The following is a 17,626-nucleotide window of genomic DNA, read 5'->3' as shown; positions in this document are numbered from 1 at the left end:
GTTGTTCATACAAATACTGGATTATTTAGGGCACACGTCAACAATCCATAGCTCTTCAGTTTGTGCGGACAAGAAGTCAAGCCCAAGCAGATACAACCCGCAGGCACATACAACCCCACAATAGCTAAAAGCCACAGGCTATCTGTTGTAAGCGATAAAAGGGAGTATTCACTGCATCAAAAGCATTACAAACCTCACCACTACTTTCAGTAGAAATAAACACAAAAATGTCTGAAATGATCTAGAGACCAAATCTTTTCATGTCTGAGAAGTCTATATATTATTGTGGAAGAGAACTACATTTTCAACTTCGTCATGGGGTAGAATAAACAAATAAATTGTTAAGTAAATTCAAGAGTCAACTTGTCAATCATGATTCCCAAATATCCATTATCCAGGGACATACCTGGGGTGGGAAATTGGGACAGGTGCCTTGAGTGCTGGTTATGGGAGAGGCATCAAAAAGCCACTTTTATGTACTTAGTAGAGATGAGCGAACAGTGAAATGTTCGAAGTTCGATATTCGATTCGAGTAGACCCTCAAAACTTGACTGTTCGAATGAATATCAAACCTCATTGTAGTCTATGGGGAAAAAATACTAATTTAGGGGGAAACCAATATTCGACTCAGGAGGGTCACCAAGTCCACTATGACACCTCAGCAAATGATGACAACACCTCGGGAATGCAACTGGGACAGCAGAGGAAGCATGCCTGGGGGCATCTAACACGCCAAAGTTCCTGTATTACCCCACTATCACAGCCTAACAACTACACACTTTACACACTCAATACAACCTCTCAGACAGTGGAAAAATGGTTGGAAACATTCTTTCCTCCCCAATTGTGTGGACAGAAACACAAATTTTAAGCTAAAGAAACATTACCAAGCACCCCTTTAAATCACGTTGCCCGTGAAAAACACAGATGGAATAGGCAATGGGAAATCCAACAGTACTCACATTGTGAGTGTGTGTGTGTGTGTGTGGACAACCTAATGTAGAAGATCCCCATGCTGAGCTGGTCGCATTACTGAACACGTTCAACCAGGATAATCAGGGCTGTAAACATCCATCAGATCTTACAGAAATTAATCACCCTCGGTTGGAAAGAAGCCATCTAAACGTTGCATCTTTAATTGAGTTGAGCCTTGCACCAGCAGCGTTTTGCACCTTTGTGTGAGTGGAGCCTTGCACCAGCAGAGTGTTAGGCCCTTTGTGTGAGTGGAGCCTTGCACCAGCAGAGTGTTAGGCCCTTTGTGTGAGCAGAGCCTTGCACCAGCAGAGTTTTAGGCCCTTTGTGTGAGTAGAGCCTTGCATCAGCAGTGTTTTTGGCCCTTGGAGTGACTAGAGCCTTTCACCAGCAGTGTTATTGGCCCTTGGAGTGAGTAGAGCCTTTCACCAGCAGTGTTATTGGCCCTTGGAGTGAGTAGAGCCTTTCACAGCAGTGTTTTTGGCCCTTGGAGTGAGTAGAGCCTTTTACCAGCAGTGTTTTTGGCCCTTGGAGTGAGTAGAGCCTTGCAGCAGTATTTGAAATGCATCTGAGATGCAATAGGGTTCAGCAGACAGTCAGCACTGCTACATCTGAGATGCAACAGGGTTCAGCACACAGTCAGCTCTGCTACATCTCAGATGGAGCAGGGTTCAGCGCACAGTCAGCACTGATACATCTGAGATGCAACAGGGTTCAGCACACAGTCAGCTCTGCTGCATCTCAGATGGAGCAGAGCTCTGTCAACTCTGCTATACCTGAGATCGGACCACAATGGAGACTGCGGTGGACCGATCTTAGACTCCGCCTCCTCACAGACGAGCCTCCAGCAGAACCAGCGTTGATTGGCCAAATGCTGTACTCTGTATGGCATTCAGCCAATCAACGCTGGTCAATGCATTCCTATGGGAAAAAGTAATCTCCCGCTCAACTCTTATCGCATTATTAGTGGCATAATACAGGGACTTGGACATGCTTCCCCTGCTGTCCCAGTTGAATTCCAGAGGTGTTGTCCTCATTTGCTGAGGTGTCATAGTGGACTTGGCGACTCTCTTGAGTCGAAGAGTGGCTTCCCCTGAAACGAAGCATTTTTCCCCATACACTATAATGGGGTTCGATATTCGTTCGAATAGTCGAATAGTGAGGGGCTATTCGAAACGAATATCAAATATTTCACTGTTCGCTCATCTCTATTAAGTATGATTAATGGGCTACTGAGTGAATAAGATTACCCTTAGGGGATTGTATGGGTATATTCAAACTTGTCTGATCTCAAGTAGTGTCTCCCACTTGCATGTTCCTAAAAATTATTGGCTATAGGGCTGTTTCTGCAGCACCTGCATGAGCATTTATAAGTTTCATTCACATATAGGGGACAATTTTAGAAATTCCTGCAACAAATCGTCTGCATGTGAACGTGACTTAATGGAGACTAAATTGTCCGTTCTGCTTTGTAGGTGTTAGAGGGAGTCTTTCAGCAGTAAATTGGATATAATACGAATCACAGTACCTTGTAGAGGTGATTCAACAATTTCCAAATAAACCTCTGTTATTCAGCAGCGGAGCCCCATTTTCATGTAAGTCAGTGCTCTATTCATATGAAAATGGCTGAAAAGCAATTTGGGTGAATTTCTTAGCTTGTCTAGGCCTTTGGCCCATCTCTGGATTCTCCTCGTTTGCGTAAGAATAAAACTGCGATTTACATGAAAATTGGGTTGCAGAGAAGAATAAGGGTAAATTCACACAGGTTTGTTTTTTTGCAACTGGATTTTTAAGGTAGCGTTTGCATTTGTAAACACCTCCCAACTCTTCTGTTCATTTTAATGGGAGTCACTGAACAGCTAGAGGGGAAGACAGTGTCGTCATTGATCTTCAGACAAATTCTGCCTGGCAGAGCCCATTAAATAGGAGGTAGAAGAAGAAAAGGTGTAAAAAATACTAGTTTTTTTTCCACCTTCCTTTCATTGCAATGATTTTAATAAGGTGAAACCTGAAGGTAGATATTTTTTTTTTCCTCTTGCTGAAAAGTCAAAAATGTGCCATTGACTCCCATTGAAATGAATGGGAAAAATGGAAGGAATATTTTAAGGTAAATTTGGAATCACCTCTACAAGGTTCTGTGAGTAGGGTTATAACAAATTTACTACTGACAGACTCCCTTTGAAACATAGAGTAAGAAAAGGCAGGCAGGCAGCCATATCTTCCAGAGTCATGTCCTGTTGGGAAATAGTGTCTATGATAGGTCTAGACATGGGTGTATGAAGAATGCTGGTCATCATGGATATGTGTAATACAAAGCAATAAGTGTGACATATCCGTAATAATATGTTCACAGAAGTAACAGAATCTAAAGTACTGAAGACACAGAAAGAAAGAGGTGTAGACAGAGCGGCCTGTAGGATGATCCTTCAGCAACTTTACTCCTCAGTACATGGACAGCTCAGACACTGCTGTAGCCTGTCATGTTACACTATCCAGGGAACCCCGGACACCAGATATAGGGCACGATGACTGGCACAGCCTGTGACTAACAACCATTAGTACAGCACCTGCCAGTAACCAAAGGCCAGCATGCCACCCCCTCCATGGAGCATCAGTGCTGAGTGCAGAGCCCCTTATCCTGGCCATGTATACATCCCAGCTCCATCACGCTGCCACATGAGAGACGTGATTTGTACCACTTTTTTTGATTGAAAATAGCTTTATTCACAATCAGTCATCAACAAAAGTATTTACAAGAGTATTGCGATGCAGCACACAAAATTAGTTACAATACTCACAATAAATAAATAAATACATTCAATCCTAGCATCCTGACATGTGGAGGGGGGGGGGGGGGGGAGTCACAGGCCGAAGCTTTATTGAAGTACAACACACACATGAGGGAAGCATACTATAACATTTCTAAGCTAAGCATGGTCATCAACAAAGCATCCAGGCGAGTGTAGGGGAGGGGGGAGGGAGGTGTATGGGAGGGGGAGGGAATGGGGGAGAACACTGGCCTGAAGCTTTGCTGAAGACAGCACACATTAGGGAAACACATTAAATGCATTACCTCAGCAAAAACAATTGAAGAAACTGGTGGAAGAAAAAGTCCTTAGTCCTCTTCTTCCTCTTCGCCTCTCAGGCTGTCCAAGATGGAATAGTCCCGGAGCAGACTGTGGATAAGTCTGCAGCAGTCCTGAGTGGTGACCTGGTCCCTCCTGAGAAGAAGCCTATTTCCTTAAAGCTTGGTGTGCATGAGACTGCCGTGTGCCCCTCCTCCCCGAGCTCCGGCCACCATAATGGGCTCCCCCCTTCCTCCGTGTGTGTGACTCCTCCTCGGTTCCCTCCCTCTGCTGTCCTCCTATCCCCTGCACTCTCCGCCCCGCCGCCTCTTCCTCTCTCTGTTGCCTCAACTGAAGCAAACTCCTATAGAGGAGAAGCGGCAGACACAGCGCAGCCTGAGAGCCGGCTATAGGGACGTATACACACACAGGGGAAGAGAGGAGGCATTGTGCTGACAGAAAAGCGGGGAGAGGCAGGAGCCGAGCGACGGAGGGAGGAGGAGGTGGCGGTGGTGGAGGAAAGCAGACAGCAGCCCGGCCACCGTGCATCATAGCACTGCTGAGAGGGGAGAGCAGTGCCCCCCCCCATCTGCCCCTGTACATAGACTGCCGAGGAGCGCGGGAGCCTGGAGAGAACGTACCACCACAGACACCCGGAGGGGAGAGCTGCTGTCCCCCTCGCACCCCCTCTCTTTCATGTGATCGCCTTTCATGTGTGTGGACACCCGGGGGCGGAATAAGGAAAGTGCGGCTCTGCTGTGGGCTCCGGTGAAGTTTCGGCATTGTGCTGGGGCTGCAGCCTCGCTCCTCGTCCTCGCCACACGTCCACTCTTCTGTCATCCTCATCATTCTCGTTATTAGTGCTCGCTTCTCCTGAGAGATTGGATAATGGTGGGGGAAATGGAAACAAAGGAAAAACCCAAGCCGACCCCAGACTATCTGATGCAGCTAATGAACGACAAGAAGCTCATGAGCAGCCTGCCCAACTTCTGCGGGATATTTAACCACCTGGAGCGGCTCCTGGATGAAGGTACATGACCTAGAGCTCTATGCACACCAGCACACACATGGCACTTGTGCCCCGCACCTCATGTAGTCTCATGTACTGGCGATAAGTTCAGCCGTAAGTTGCAGCAGCCGGGAGCGGACTTGTAGTGGGCGCCTCTGTGCTCCGAGCAGCCCTGCCCGCTATTATTTCCAGCCTGGCATTAGCCATGGCTGCTGGAAAGTCTGGCAGAGTTTGGTTTCCATCTGAGAGCCCTCCCCACCCCGCACAGATCCCCTGCCAATGTGCTGACCATGTGACCTGCTGGAATGTGGCTTTATCTGGTGCTTACCAAACTTGTGATGCAATAGAGAGGGGGTGTCTGGGCTATCTGTGCATTGGCTTTATATACATACAGGAGGGGGGGGGGTACTCAATATAGTGGTCTGCATAGATAGTGGGGGAGTTAGACTACTCCTTACTCTGGCCTCTTTATAGATATGGGGTGAGGGTACTCTGTGTTATCTGGCATGAATATAGATGCGGAAACTGTACAAAGGTCTGTATATAATGGGAGTCGAAGGAACTTTATAGAGCGGTCTCTATCTGGGTGGAGGGTACTCTTCCCAGTGACTTGGATATAGATGAATGGGAGAACTCTGTACAGTGGCCTGTACACAGATGTAAAGTGGGAGGGGGGATGTTGCTCTCTTAGTATTACATGTCAGGACTATATCTGTTCGCAGGATGAGAGTGCTATACTAGGAATCTCTTAATCCAGTATTATTTACAAATAGCCTGTTGGCTGCAGGATTGTGCCCACATCTAAGCCCTTCTAGATGTCATAGGGTCTCAGCCTTGGAACATAGCTCTGCTAGAATATGGGCTGGGGAATAACTATGTTCTCTGATTTTTCTTGTTTGTCCATTTGTTGCCCTTGGTTGGCATCAGAACATGTGGCAAATAAGGCTGGGTAGTAATATTTTCACTGTTTGCTCCATTCTCTTGCAGAATGTTAAACGTGTATTGTATTGGTCAGTAAGTAAATGGTGCAAATGGGGTTAATTTCTCTGTTTGGTAGTAAAGTCTTGGCTGGTTATTGATCTGGCAAGAGGGAACAGAGGTTTTATTGTCTCACCTTGTCATGCCTTACTCTTAGATGATGTGAGGTTAGAGCAGCACACAGGTTAGCCGTCTGATGCCGCGCTAGGAGATACTGCTTCCTGTCAATTGTAAATCTATGGATGTGATCAGGCACTTGCAGCCTTCTATTGATTCCAATGTGAGCAGTTGGACTGTACATTTCCAGTTTCCTCCCCTCTCCTTCTCTCTAATTTACTAACCGTCCTCCCATCAAGGGTTAATAGCTGTTTACTGTGTCTTGTTCTCCCTTGGGGGTGCAAATAGCAATGTTCAGGGGGCACTGGGTATAACTGCAGGAAAGTAGAAGATAAGTGTCAGGGCCAGGATTCCTTTACAACATGCACTCCTCTTCTGGGCAGGGGGTGGTCGCCTTGTAGTTTTTGCAGCTGTTGGCTAATGTGTAAATATTTGTTGGCAAACATTTCCTTAGACCTATAATTTGAGTGCCCCATGGCCGCCCGGAATCCAAGAGAGAGCCGCCTCCAAATTATCAATGCTGTAAAATAAATGAGCAGTTGCTTCCATTGTTGCATAAAGTCATTTATAAGGAAGTAGACATGGCCTGAGGAGGTATTCCTCTCTATGGATTTACAGCTGTCTTTCCAAAGACTCTACTACTACAGGCTTTGTGGTAAAGAGCCTATTGATTCCACCTAGCGGGTGTTGAGTGAGCAGAACATATTGGACTGTAGCGTTAGATGAGGCCTAGACGTGGGCAGCGGACACATATGGTATGTTAGTAGACACACAAGCAAACTGCACTCTGTCTATATTCAGCACTAGGGGTAGGCAGCTTGTGCCAGTGTAAATATAACATGTCCTCCTTACATTACTGGAAGTGATTGGTTCTTGTTGGGCCTATAGAACAGAGTATAGTACAGAGCATGCAGCAAATACTAAATATTGTACAATCTATACTATCTACCTATTTCATCCCTATATCTTATTTTCATAGCTCAGTCTATCTTATTTATGGATACTGTCCTTTTGTTGAGTGACTTTGTGTTCCTCTTTGGGGTGACATGGGGCTTCTGTGCCTGAAGTGGCAGTATAGTCTGGGTCCATCTTGTCTGTTATCTGCCATGTCTCCCCCTATAGGTACATGTCACAATGTTATCATTATTAATGGTATCTGTGATCATTTAGTATTGGCAGTTTAGAGTAGATCTGCTATTTTTCTATTGGAATGTTGTAATACTGTAAGTCTAGTAACTTCCTTACAGTTTAGGATCAGCTGTTGCCTCTAGTCGCTGTAACCTGATGCTACAGGCTCAGTCTGTTTAAAGGGCTTGGTTGCTCTTCCTGTTTGCGCATTTGGCCTGTGCAGTCTAGAGGAATCTGTATGTGTAAAAGGAGGGGGGAACTTAAAACTTCCAGGAATGTGCAACAATAACACACTGGAGGCAGGAAAAAAACCCTGCATGGAACTGAACTTTATTTAATAGCCTTGGGTTCTAAACCACTAAGGGGCGCCGGTACGTTCTCTACCAGTTCACATCAATGGGATTTTTGTTTAAAAAAAAAAAAAAAAAACCTGTAGTTCTTACAAAGAGACATTATGCTGGTTAATTCTATTTCCTTGTGGTAGTAAAGGGCTACAGTGGCGGAACCGAAAGCTTGTATTTTTATTAAAATCTCTTCATTTTTATATGATTATACAGTCCAGTTTTGTATAACCATCATTAAAAGCAATGATTTTAAATAATTCTGAATAAAAGAGGGGAAAAAAAAACTGAAGAAAAACCCCTTAAAGCCTCCTAGATCCATGATGTTGTGAAACGCCGCTGAGTTTTCAAAGGCTTTAAACGTTCATTTCATCTTGGAATCAAAATGATAAAACAAACAAAAAACAACAACACAGCCTTGTTCCTCCTGCCTTGTGAATTATTCAGGGACAGAGCAGCTTCTCTAAATGCCTCACTCTGGAGAATTAGCTTTACCCATTTTTCTGTCTTTTTTTCCATTTATTTTTTTATTTTTTTCCACTGAGAGGATTTGAGGCTTGCAGAGCACCATAGTAAAGGCAGTGACATTTTACGATGATCATGAAAACAGTGATATGTCTAGCAGGACAAGGCGAGCCAGGAAGTTCACCACTGCTAGTAAGACTGAGATTTTCTTCTTTGCCATTTTTATTTTTTTGCTGTCACTTTATGGTAGGAACAAACATGGCCTCTACCCTGTCTTTTCAAAATTACTTGGATTTTGTGACTTAATTTAAAAGGAGCTTTGTATTTATTTTTCCCCTCAATTTTTCTTGAAAATGTGATATATATATATATATATATATATATATATATATATATATATATATATATATTTGTATATGCGTACCTCTATATAGAGAGAGAGAGAGAGAGAGAGAGAGATTTTTTTTTTATGTGCATGTATGTTACACATGCATGCACAATTTTATGCAAGGTAATCAGCTTACCAGTCTATTGATAAGGAGACACATTACTGCGCATGCGTCACAACAATAATGCCGTAACACCGCAACACCGTTTTTTTGTTATGGGAAAAAAAATTAATATCAACTTTACAGCAAGCACAAAAAAATCTGACCATGTTGGAAATTAAGCAATATGTGTTTGCTGGGTAGCCTTGGCATAAGGCTGTCTCTACACAAAGACTCTTAGTAGTAATCCATAAATACACATTGGGGCAGATTTATTGTACCGTCTAAAAGTAAAACTCTTAGCCTATGTTCATACAACCATGGGTGAAAATGGCTGTGAAAAACATTAATTTTCATGGCCATTTACACCTAAAGGGAATCCATTTTCAAGGATTCCTCACACATTGCAGTTTATGGAGGGATCTGTAAAAATACACAAAAATGACCATTATTTTAACACTGGAATGTTGAACTATCAGTCATGTGAATACCACCCATACACAGTGATATTAATGCAGCTGATTTTGACTCTTAAATATAGGGTTAGAGGCCCATAGCAACTATCACAGTGCAGTTTCATTTTCCAGGTGTATAATACAAAATGAAAGCTGCACTGTGATTGGTTGCTAAGTGCACCTAAAGACGGGGTTTCTTTTAGATAGTTTTAATAAATCTTGGTACCTGTCAGAAATCTGATGTAGGAATAGGCTAAACCCAGATACAAAATAAGGATCTGCTAATACCAGGCCCTACCATCATGTGGCCCTGTTGTGGACTTGTTTGTGAATTAGTTTAGTGGTGGAATGTGCAGTATTTTAGCAGTGTCATTATTGTGCATGACTGGGGTGTAAGAACCAAAGTGTCACCCATTGCTGGTTAAATTGTGAAAGATTTTGTCTAGAGTTGAGTCCATGCATGGTGGCGACAGCTTGCAGTCTGCTGCATAGAGGGCTAGGTAAAGTTGGTCTAGTATTGGAGTACTGCCACAGACACAGGGATGAACACGGACTACTTCAGCTGTGTGGCTGTTTTCTCACTTTGTTCATGTGATTCATGTGTATTTTTGTCTGTGACAGTCAACATTTGGTTTTAGCTCTTTGAAGCTGGAATAACTTATGGCTGCTGCCTAGATAAAATAGATGATGTAATAAAAATAGATTTGTTAGGCCATTCTGTTTTCCTTGCTGACTGAAGCCACAGCGTTTCATTAAATAGTTAACGTTAAATCTGAGCCAAGTCATTGGGTGTAACGGAGGTGGCACTCCGCAGTTCTGTTAGTCTGGGCACCTCTGCTGAAGTAGGCCGCACATTATCTGGAAGTATTAGTGACTGGCATTTGTAATGCAGATGAGCACATTTCACTACATGAAAACATGTTAGAGATCCAGTCACAAGAGAATTGGCATTTTATGCTAAACTGATAGGCATGTAGAAGGAAGAAAAAACTCTTTGTTCCTTTGTGCCCACATTTGCTCAGGAGAGAGCTTATAAAATAACAGACTCTTAAGCTAATAATGAATTGAGCTCCTGATATGAGCTTCTCTGCGCTGCTCTCCTCTGTATGGAGTTACTTCCCACTGCTCAGACTGGAGGAGCCATAACACTGCCAGGTTACACCAGGAACTGCTGTAAAGGCCTCCATGACTTGGTGGTTACTACAAGCCTTTGTTTGGTGAGCCCCAACCGTATATAGAGCTAGAATATGGATAACTGGCTTCCAATGCCAGACTTGTTATATGGTTGTCCTGAAATAGATTACTATTCCACTGTTTTACTATGTAGGTCTAGTGTATTTTATTTATTTGATCTCGGACCTTGCAGTATGTTGGCAGGTTTGGCTTGTTTTCACATCACCTTGGTGATGATCGTTTAACATGGTTCTTAGATAGCTCCACATGTACATGCTAAATATGTCTGAATCATTACAAGGAGGCCTAAAAAACTGTCATTTTGGCCATTGCCTGACTGATATACAGCAGAATTCCACAAAACCTTACATCACATAAAAATAAGTAGGATGTACTGGCATGTTTGTCTCAAGTCTTGGTTGTTATAAAATAATTAGACGCTGTTGGCACTGATACACTTCCCTTGCTGCATTGAAAACTGGCTACGTTTGGTGGTCGATTATTTTACGGCTATGACCAGCTTTTAGTAATCTGCTTATGGTTAGTGTGAACCAGGTTCTTCATATTCTAGTGTCACATCCACAATAGATGTGCAGACTTGTGGTCAGACATCTATGGTATGGTCTCTTCCAGTGCGACATTTTAGAAGATTAAAACACTACTAGATATTCACAGATAAATCCATTTGTGCTGCTTGCATTTCACACCGTGCAGTTTGAGTGAACCTAAAAATCTGAAATGTTATGTATATAATAAATCAATGCATCCAGAATGTCCTATGTGATGGAGGCTGTGCTAGGGCTTTGTTCACTATTAAAAGGGATCTTCACAACAGACAGTAGAGGAACCAGGAAGCTGAATCCATTTATCAGCTGTGAGCAAACCTACAGGAAGGGGGTCCTTTCCTGCTCATGGAGCACTTGTGCTTCCTAGTATTGTTTTCTAAGGGATATGTTGGACCATAAGGTATATGTATTGTTTGTACAACATGAGTCAGATCAGCAAAGTTCTTGTTTGCTTCATATGGTGGCAATATTTAGATCTAAACATGTTTACTTTGTTGAATGTGCAGTGACAGACAGGAAGGCTCGCTGTGTCTTTCTGCTCAATATTAGATTTCATTGCTTGTTACATTTTGATTGCAAAACTGAAGAAATGACAAAACTGTAATTTGACTAATTCTGTTTGTAGTGGTTATTAGTAGCACAACCTCTAGAATGGACATGACACAGATTCTGAAGAAACTGACATATGATTTGTGTTTGGTTCATGAGAACAGGGGTCTTTGTGTATATAGTGGGTAAGTCATGGCCTCAACTTCATTCAGCCTAGAAAGGAATACCACTAAATGCTGTTAACAGCAGAACAGAAGCTCTAAAATCTGAAAACAGATTAGAAAATAAATAAAATTGGCAACACATTCCTTTTAACCTCCCAGTAAATTGCCTTTAAAGGAATGATCCACTTTTTAAAATTTTTTGGCCTATCCTTTCAGAACTTCTTATGTCCTCTGTTATGTGCCATGTTACATATTACTGCAAAGCTGACAGTGCACTGGATTTGTCCTGTAGTTCCCATCACCACCACTATTAGTGCTGCCCGCTGCCGCGGTTTCCACGTTGAAACCCACTCCATCAATTTTTAAGTCACAAACAATCTTTGGATTAGACTGCACACCCAAGTGTGAGATCACTGTTGGCTGGCACTTTTTAATTGCAGTAAAGAGTATCTCATATTAATACACGTCACTTGTCTGGTAGTGACCAGTAAACCAGAGGTTAAACAGGTCAGATGCACAGTAACATGAGCTGCTCATTGCTGCAATTGTAAACCGTATACCTAAGCAGCATGTAAACCCAGCCTCTCAGTAGTTGTATGAAGGGGCCCCCCTGACAGTCTATTTTTGCAGCCATCTACTCCTCATAAAGTCATAAATTTCAAGCAACTTTAGTATCTTTTAACATTTTGAGAAATTTATTTATTTATTTTTTTTTTTTTTTTGGGGGGGGGGGGGGGTCCTGTAAGAAGTAGCATGAATACCCTTCAAAAAGGCTGGTGTGAATCAAGCTTTTGCATTGTTTTTTTTCCTGTCATCTATAAAATGAAAATACTAAGCAGTTTTTACTGTGTGTGATACTGAGTGCTCACTGTGTGCTTGGTACGATTAGAAGGCGCGCTTGTTACCAGTCACATGTGTTATCTAAGCGGTGCACATGTGGTATGATGCACCAGGGTAACAGATGACTCCAAGTGCTTTAACTTGTGCACTATTTTGCAATGTCATTCTCTTAGAATAGTCTGGACGATGAGCCAACAATTGTCAAGGGTTTTTTTTTTTGCATTACCTGGTTCACAGTTTTTGGCACTAGTCACAATTCTAATATGTCAATCGTATTAGTCTTTGATCATGTTTGCTTGTACTGCTGTTGAAGGAAATAATCTTATGATTTACCTTTGTAGTTATAACTTCACAGCCAAAATATTTGCATAAATTTTAACTATTTGATAATGCGTTGACTTTCCAAAACTACAGCAAGGCTCTTTATACATCTGCATATGAAACAGAACCCCAGAATCTGTTGCATGGCTGACACCAATTGTGCCTGACCGACCCATTCTTGGGGTTTCTGTTACAATATCTGTCATTTTACTAAAATGGGAAGTTATCTGTTCTATTATGTATTCATTTATGATAAACACAGGTTGGCTGGATACCCATAGAGGAAGAGCTGAGCCAGATTTTTCACAGAGCAAATGATCTGATAAAACTTGTTTATCAAAGTCACTGTTGGGTGTTGCCCAAAAACATTAAACATGTCTTAATTGTTGCTTATGGTCATCTTGGGTCATATAGCCTACATGTGCTGTCATTCTGTAATGTTAAAGCTGTGAGCCAGTAATAGATGGCTACAGTATATAAACTCTAGAGAGAAGACAGCCTTGTATATAGGGCACTTAATAGGACTTTGGTGTGAGGGAATGTCATGCTGCTACATGTGTATGGGGATGTGATGAAGCCTGTCCCTCCTTTGTCCTCCTGCATTGTTTTTTTTTGCCTTCCTTGCAGTTTGTTCTAGTCCTTGAATGTAATAATGGCAGATTACATTGTGGTAGTGGGAGACGTGTGCCCCTACCACTGACAGGAGGCGCAGCTCTTAGGGTCAGTTCACACGTGAAAACCGCCTAGCTTATTTGTGCGAGGTAAAAAACCTCAAGGAGTTTTTTTGACGCTGTTTTTTGCATTCCGCGCGGTTTTTGACGAGGTTTTTGACGCGGTTTTCGCTAGCGGTTTTCGCTAGGGTTTTTTTTTCCTATATGTGCTATAGAAACTGCAGGCGAAAACCGCGCGGTTTTTTGTAAAAAAACGCGCGGTTTTGTGTGCAAAAAACCGCGCGTTTTTTTACCGCGCGGTTTTCGCCTCCCATTCACTTCTATGCAATTCTTCAGGCGTTTTCCGCCTGAAGAAAGGTCATGTCGCTTCTTCAGGCGGAAAACGCTAGGAGGAAAAAAAAAGCTAGTGGTCTACATAGACCACCATGTTAAAGGAGAGGTTTTTGAAGCGAATTCCGCTGTCAAAAACCTCCCCTTTGCCCACGTGTGAACTAGCCCTTAGGCTATACTGCCACTTCCTGTCATCTCTGGCTTGTTGAAGTATAGCAGGATGCTGCTATAGGATGTACTAGGCTTCATGTTATGTAGACGAATGGTTTTATCATGCTTGACCAGGATGTGCTTTCTGTAGGATCTGCAGGAACCTTGGTGGAGATTTATGTTCTTCAGTGAAAAACTATTTCCAGTAATGATCACTTTGATATTTGTAATTGTTAATACAGGCAATGTGTATTTTCATAGAACTTATTGCCACACCCAGGGTGAGAATACCCTGTAACATTGTTTCTGGGTCTATACTGTGTAATACAGTGGATTAAAGGAAGTCAGACCTATCCACATTCCATGATTTGTATGCAGAAGACTGAAGACCCGTGCATGGCTGGCATTATTCTGCCTGTGAGAATGGACCACAATCACTTTTAGCAGTTTTTGCATTTAACGCTAGTATTTCTAATCACTCCTTACTATTCAAGTGAGACTTCTAGGGAACCGAAGGACAGAACCAAAGCTATTTGGATAATGGGGTGCGTAAACCTACTGCCTCATGATTTACTGACTGTACACTTTTCATAACTATTCATGAGGAAAGTGGTTGGTTCCAAATGGGAGGTTTAATGCACAGTGTGGCGGCCTGATAGTGCTGCGTTTTAATATAGCCAAGTGTCTTGAGTGTAAAAGGGACACTTGCCTCAGCCTCTGATTAACATAGGGTGAATAACACAGCCATTTATCACCCAGGCAGCCCTGAAGAGTGTCAGCAAGAAGGCTGACTATGATGAATTGGAGGGGAATGGGCTTGCTAGTAGGTGGCCACAGTGTCCTATAGCTTAGGCTGGAGAGCTTGTGGGTGGCAGCTGATATTTAGGTTAGACGCAGGGTAATAAAGTGAGGAGGACGAGCTCCAGTTGTCTGCATGCCTGAGCGGGAAGATGCGAGTCCCTTTCCACTTCACAAATTTTAGTGACTTTAACAGATTTAATTGCCAGATGGACAGTATAAGCATGTTACTAGGAAGGAGAGCCGTGTACAGATGTCACCATGCTGCAGACATAAAACACTACTAAAGGTGCAAGATTTTCCTACGCGCCCCATAAATGATTTTCTATTTGACTTCACTAATGAAAGACTTTTCTTTTTTTCTTTTCAGTAGTCCATGCCTTTCCTTTTTCTATAGCACACAGTGTTCACACATTGTGGTTTTCTTTTCATCATTACATTTATTGCTAATAATAGCCTGTACAATATGCAGAATATGGTTTTATGACTTGCAGTCTGGGGGCCGCTTATTCCTTTATGGACAGCCGAAAAGGTGTTTGTACACAATGCTTACCACAAGTTTCTTTGGAAACAGAACATTTATTATGTCTGATTTGTTACGATACCCATAAACCGCAACAGAACATTGTGGGTCATTTCTATGTGCAGCTGAATAGGAAGGGTTGTATAGTGTTTACTGTGGCACACTGCTGCACATTATGATTCTTCCTGGTACTACATACTGTTATTTCCCACTCCCTTGGATAGGTTGCTGCTGCAGTACCATGTGTAGTTGCTTTTAAAATGTATTGCAATTTGTTTGAAAAACAGAGCCTGCAGTTTTGCCTGAGCTGCCCCCCCCCCCAAAAAAAAAAAAAAAAAAAAAAAATTAGATCAATGGGGTTCCCTAGAATCTGTCTGAGGGCTAGTTCACATGGGCACAAAGGGGGGGGGGGGGGATTATGGCACGGAATCCACGTCACAATCCGTCCCATCACAATGGTGGTCTATGCAGACCACTAGTTCTTTTTTCCGCTAGTCTAGGATCATGTTGTTCAGGCAGATTCCGCGGCTGAATCAGCAGCACCCTTCATTTGGGCCTAATCCGGAGCGGAAAGCTGCAACGGGATGCCGTGCACTGCATCGGCATCCCGTCGCGGCTGCCGTGACGGAATATGTACACGTGTATTGAATTAAGCCTTAGAATCTGACATGGAGGTTTTCTGGAACACCAATACATAAGGACATATTATGCAAAAATCATGGCTTGTAAACCCAGTTTAGTCTGTGTTTGGGGCAGTAACTGTTAATAAATCTTATGGCTTAGTCGAGATATTAATTTCTAGGCCACATCTCTGCCTTAGTCAGTTAAAGGGTTATCTTGTATACAGTAGAATATTTACCATGCTTTCAGTAATGCTCAGTTTGGAGGCATAGCCTTAAGTGAGACTTGACCTTGTTGTCTGTGAAGGCAAAAATTAAGGTTTAACCCATAAACTGCATAAATGAAATGGCAGCTATAAAGTCTGCATGCCTTTAAGCATAAGCATTTTATGGTCAGTAAGGCATGTGATGCCCGCTTATATTTGTTGTAAACTGAAGAAATCTGCTTAAATGGGACAAGTCACCAGAATAACCTGCTTAAAGCCAAGGGATTGACACTTTTGCACAACATATTTATAGCATTGCGTGGGGTATATATCTATAAAATGCTCTATATACTCGCAGATCCTATAAGGTGAGGTGCACTAGGTTCAGAATCCTGGCAGCGATGGATTGTGGGCGCTAATATGAAAAGTACAGATCCATCTTTCAAATGCAGGTTGCAGAATTATTATTATTATTTTTTTTACTGAGTGTGAATAGTAACTAAACAAAGGGTCTTGTTTATCAAACTTTCTCCTAGGAAAACTTGCCTTGTTGCGGGTAGCAACCACTCGCAGCCTAGCTGTGTTGTCTGACAAGTTTACCAAATGGGAAGAATATGCAAATCCGCCTTCCATGATGTAATTAGGAAGACAGTTGCTGCCTCATTGTTGCAAACCAATAGAGGGCGCTCACTGGAATGTGCAAGCCTGTCTTAAGACAGGATTCCAGTGAAATAACCCAATAATGGCTGCTCCCTTTAGCCTCATGCCCGACCTTCCAAGAGGCCTTTGTTTAGCAATGACGCTGGGATTATTACCAGGTTATAGTCTCTCAATCGAGGACAGCTGTTTCGATCTGGTTGGATCTCATCAGCCCGATGTAGAGAGGACTATAACCTGGTAGAGGTGAGAGAGAAGTTTACCAAATGAAATCTTTACTGTGATCAGTTGCTACAAGACCATTTTTCCTGCAGGCCTGACTTTACCTTTTCAAGGGTATTAGCTTTAGTATCTGAATACACACGGAGACTGACACTAAGGAGACCATGAATGGGTTAAACTGCACTATTTGTCACCTCTTTGGCTGCTGGAGGGAAGGCGGTTCTGTCACTGATACATAACCTTGTAGCCATGGACTAGTATTTTATTGGTTTGTGCTCATCCATATATTTGGGTCACTGGATTGCGGTACATTATCAAAGCGGATTCTAGACTAAAAGCCTTTTTAATGTCGTATCATAATGAAAAAGGCTTTTTCCTGTTAAATAGGGTGCTCTGTTTGTTTAGGAAGGAAAAAATCAATGCAACATTTGCAACTTAATGTTCCTTTAGTAAAGAATCTGCACGGTGCATGTAATGAAGTTGTATGGAGAGCCGGTATGATCTTCCTTTTACCCAATGTATACAGCATTGTTACATTTAATACATTGTGACACATGACAAAACCTTTCACATGTTTTGCTTCAAAAATGCTAAGCGCGGCCACGCTCTGACTTTTCCTTCATGTTTTTCTATTGGCATGTAGGCGATTAATTATCCTGCCCCATCTAGGAGATCTAAACATGACTGGTAATAAAGCGCTGTGTGTTTCTCGTCCCTGGGGGCCGGAGGATGTGCTCGGAATAAATACATATAATATTCCTGAGGCAATAAACAAATCGAGAAATACAAAATATTAGCTTTTCCACAGTACCTTTTTG

General features: G+C 42.5%; 1 protein-coding gene across 9 annotated transcripts in view; it reads left to right on the top strand.

The window, feature by feature from the left end:
- The first annotated feature begins 4,376 nt into the window (after positions 1 to 4,376).
- QKI (QKI, KH domain containing RNA binding) overlaps positions 4,377 to 17,626 on the top strand; it is a 127,720-nt gene continuing 114,470 nt past the window's right edge. For all 9 annotated transcript variants that reach the window (XR_012715321.1, XM_075267838.1, XM_075267835.1 and 6 more), the window contains exon 1: positions 4,377 to 5,067. Coding sequence is in view for 8 of the 9 variants with exons in the window: in XM_075267838.1 (XP_075123939.1) it covers positions 4,926 to 5,067 (142 nt within the window). In the remaining variant the exon portion in view is untranslated. The remainder of the gene's footprint in view (positions 5,068 to 17,626) is intronic.

This window comes from Leptodactylus fuscus, chromosome 3, assembly GCF_031893055.1.
Source record: "Leptodactylus fuscus isolate aLepFus1 chromosome 3, aLepFus1.hap2, whole genome shotgun sequence".
In the NCBI taxonomy this organism is placed as follows: domain Eukaryota; kingdom Metazoa; phylum Chordata; class Amphibia; order Anura; family Leptodactylidae; genus Leptodactylus; species Leptodactylus fuscus.
This window is presented reverse-complemented; position numbering and strand designations above follow the sequence as displayed.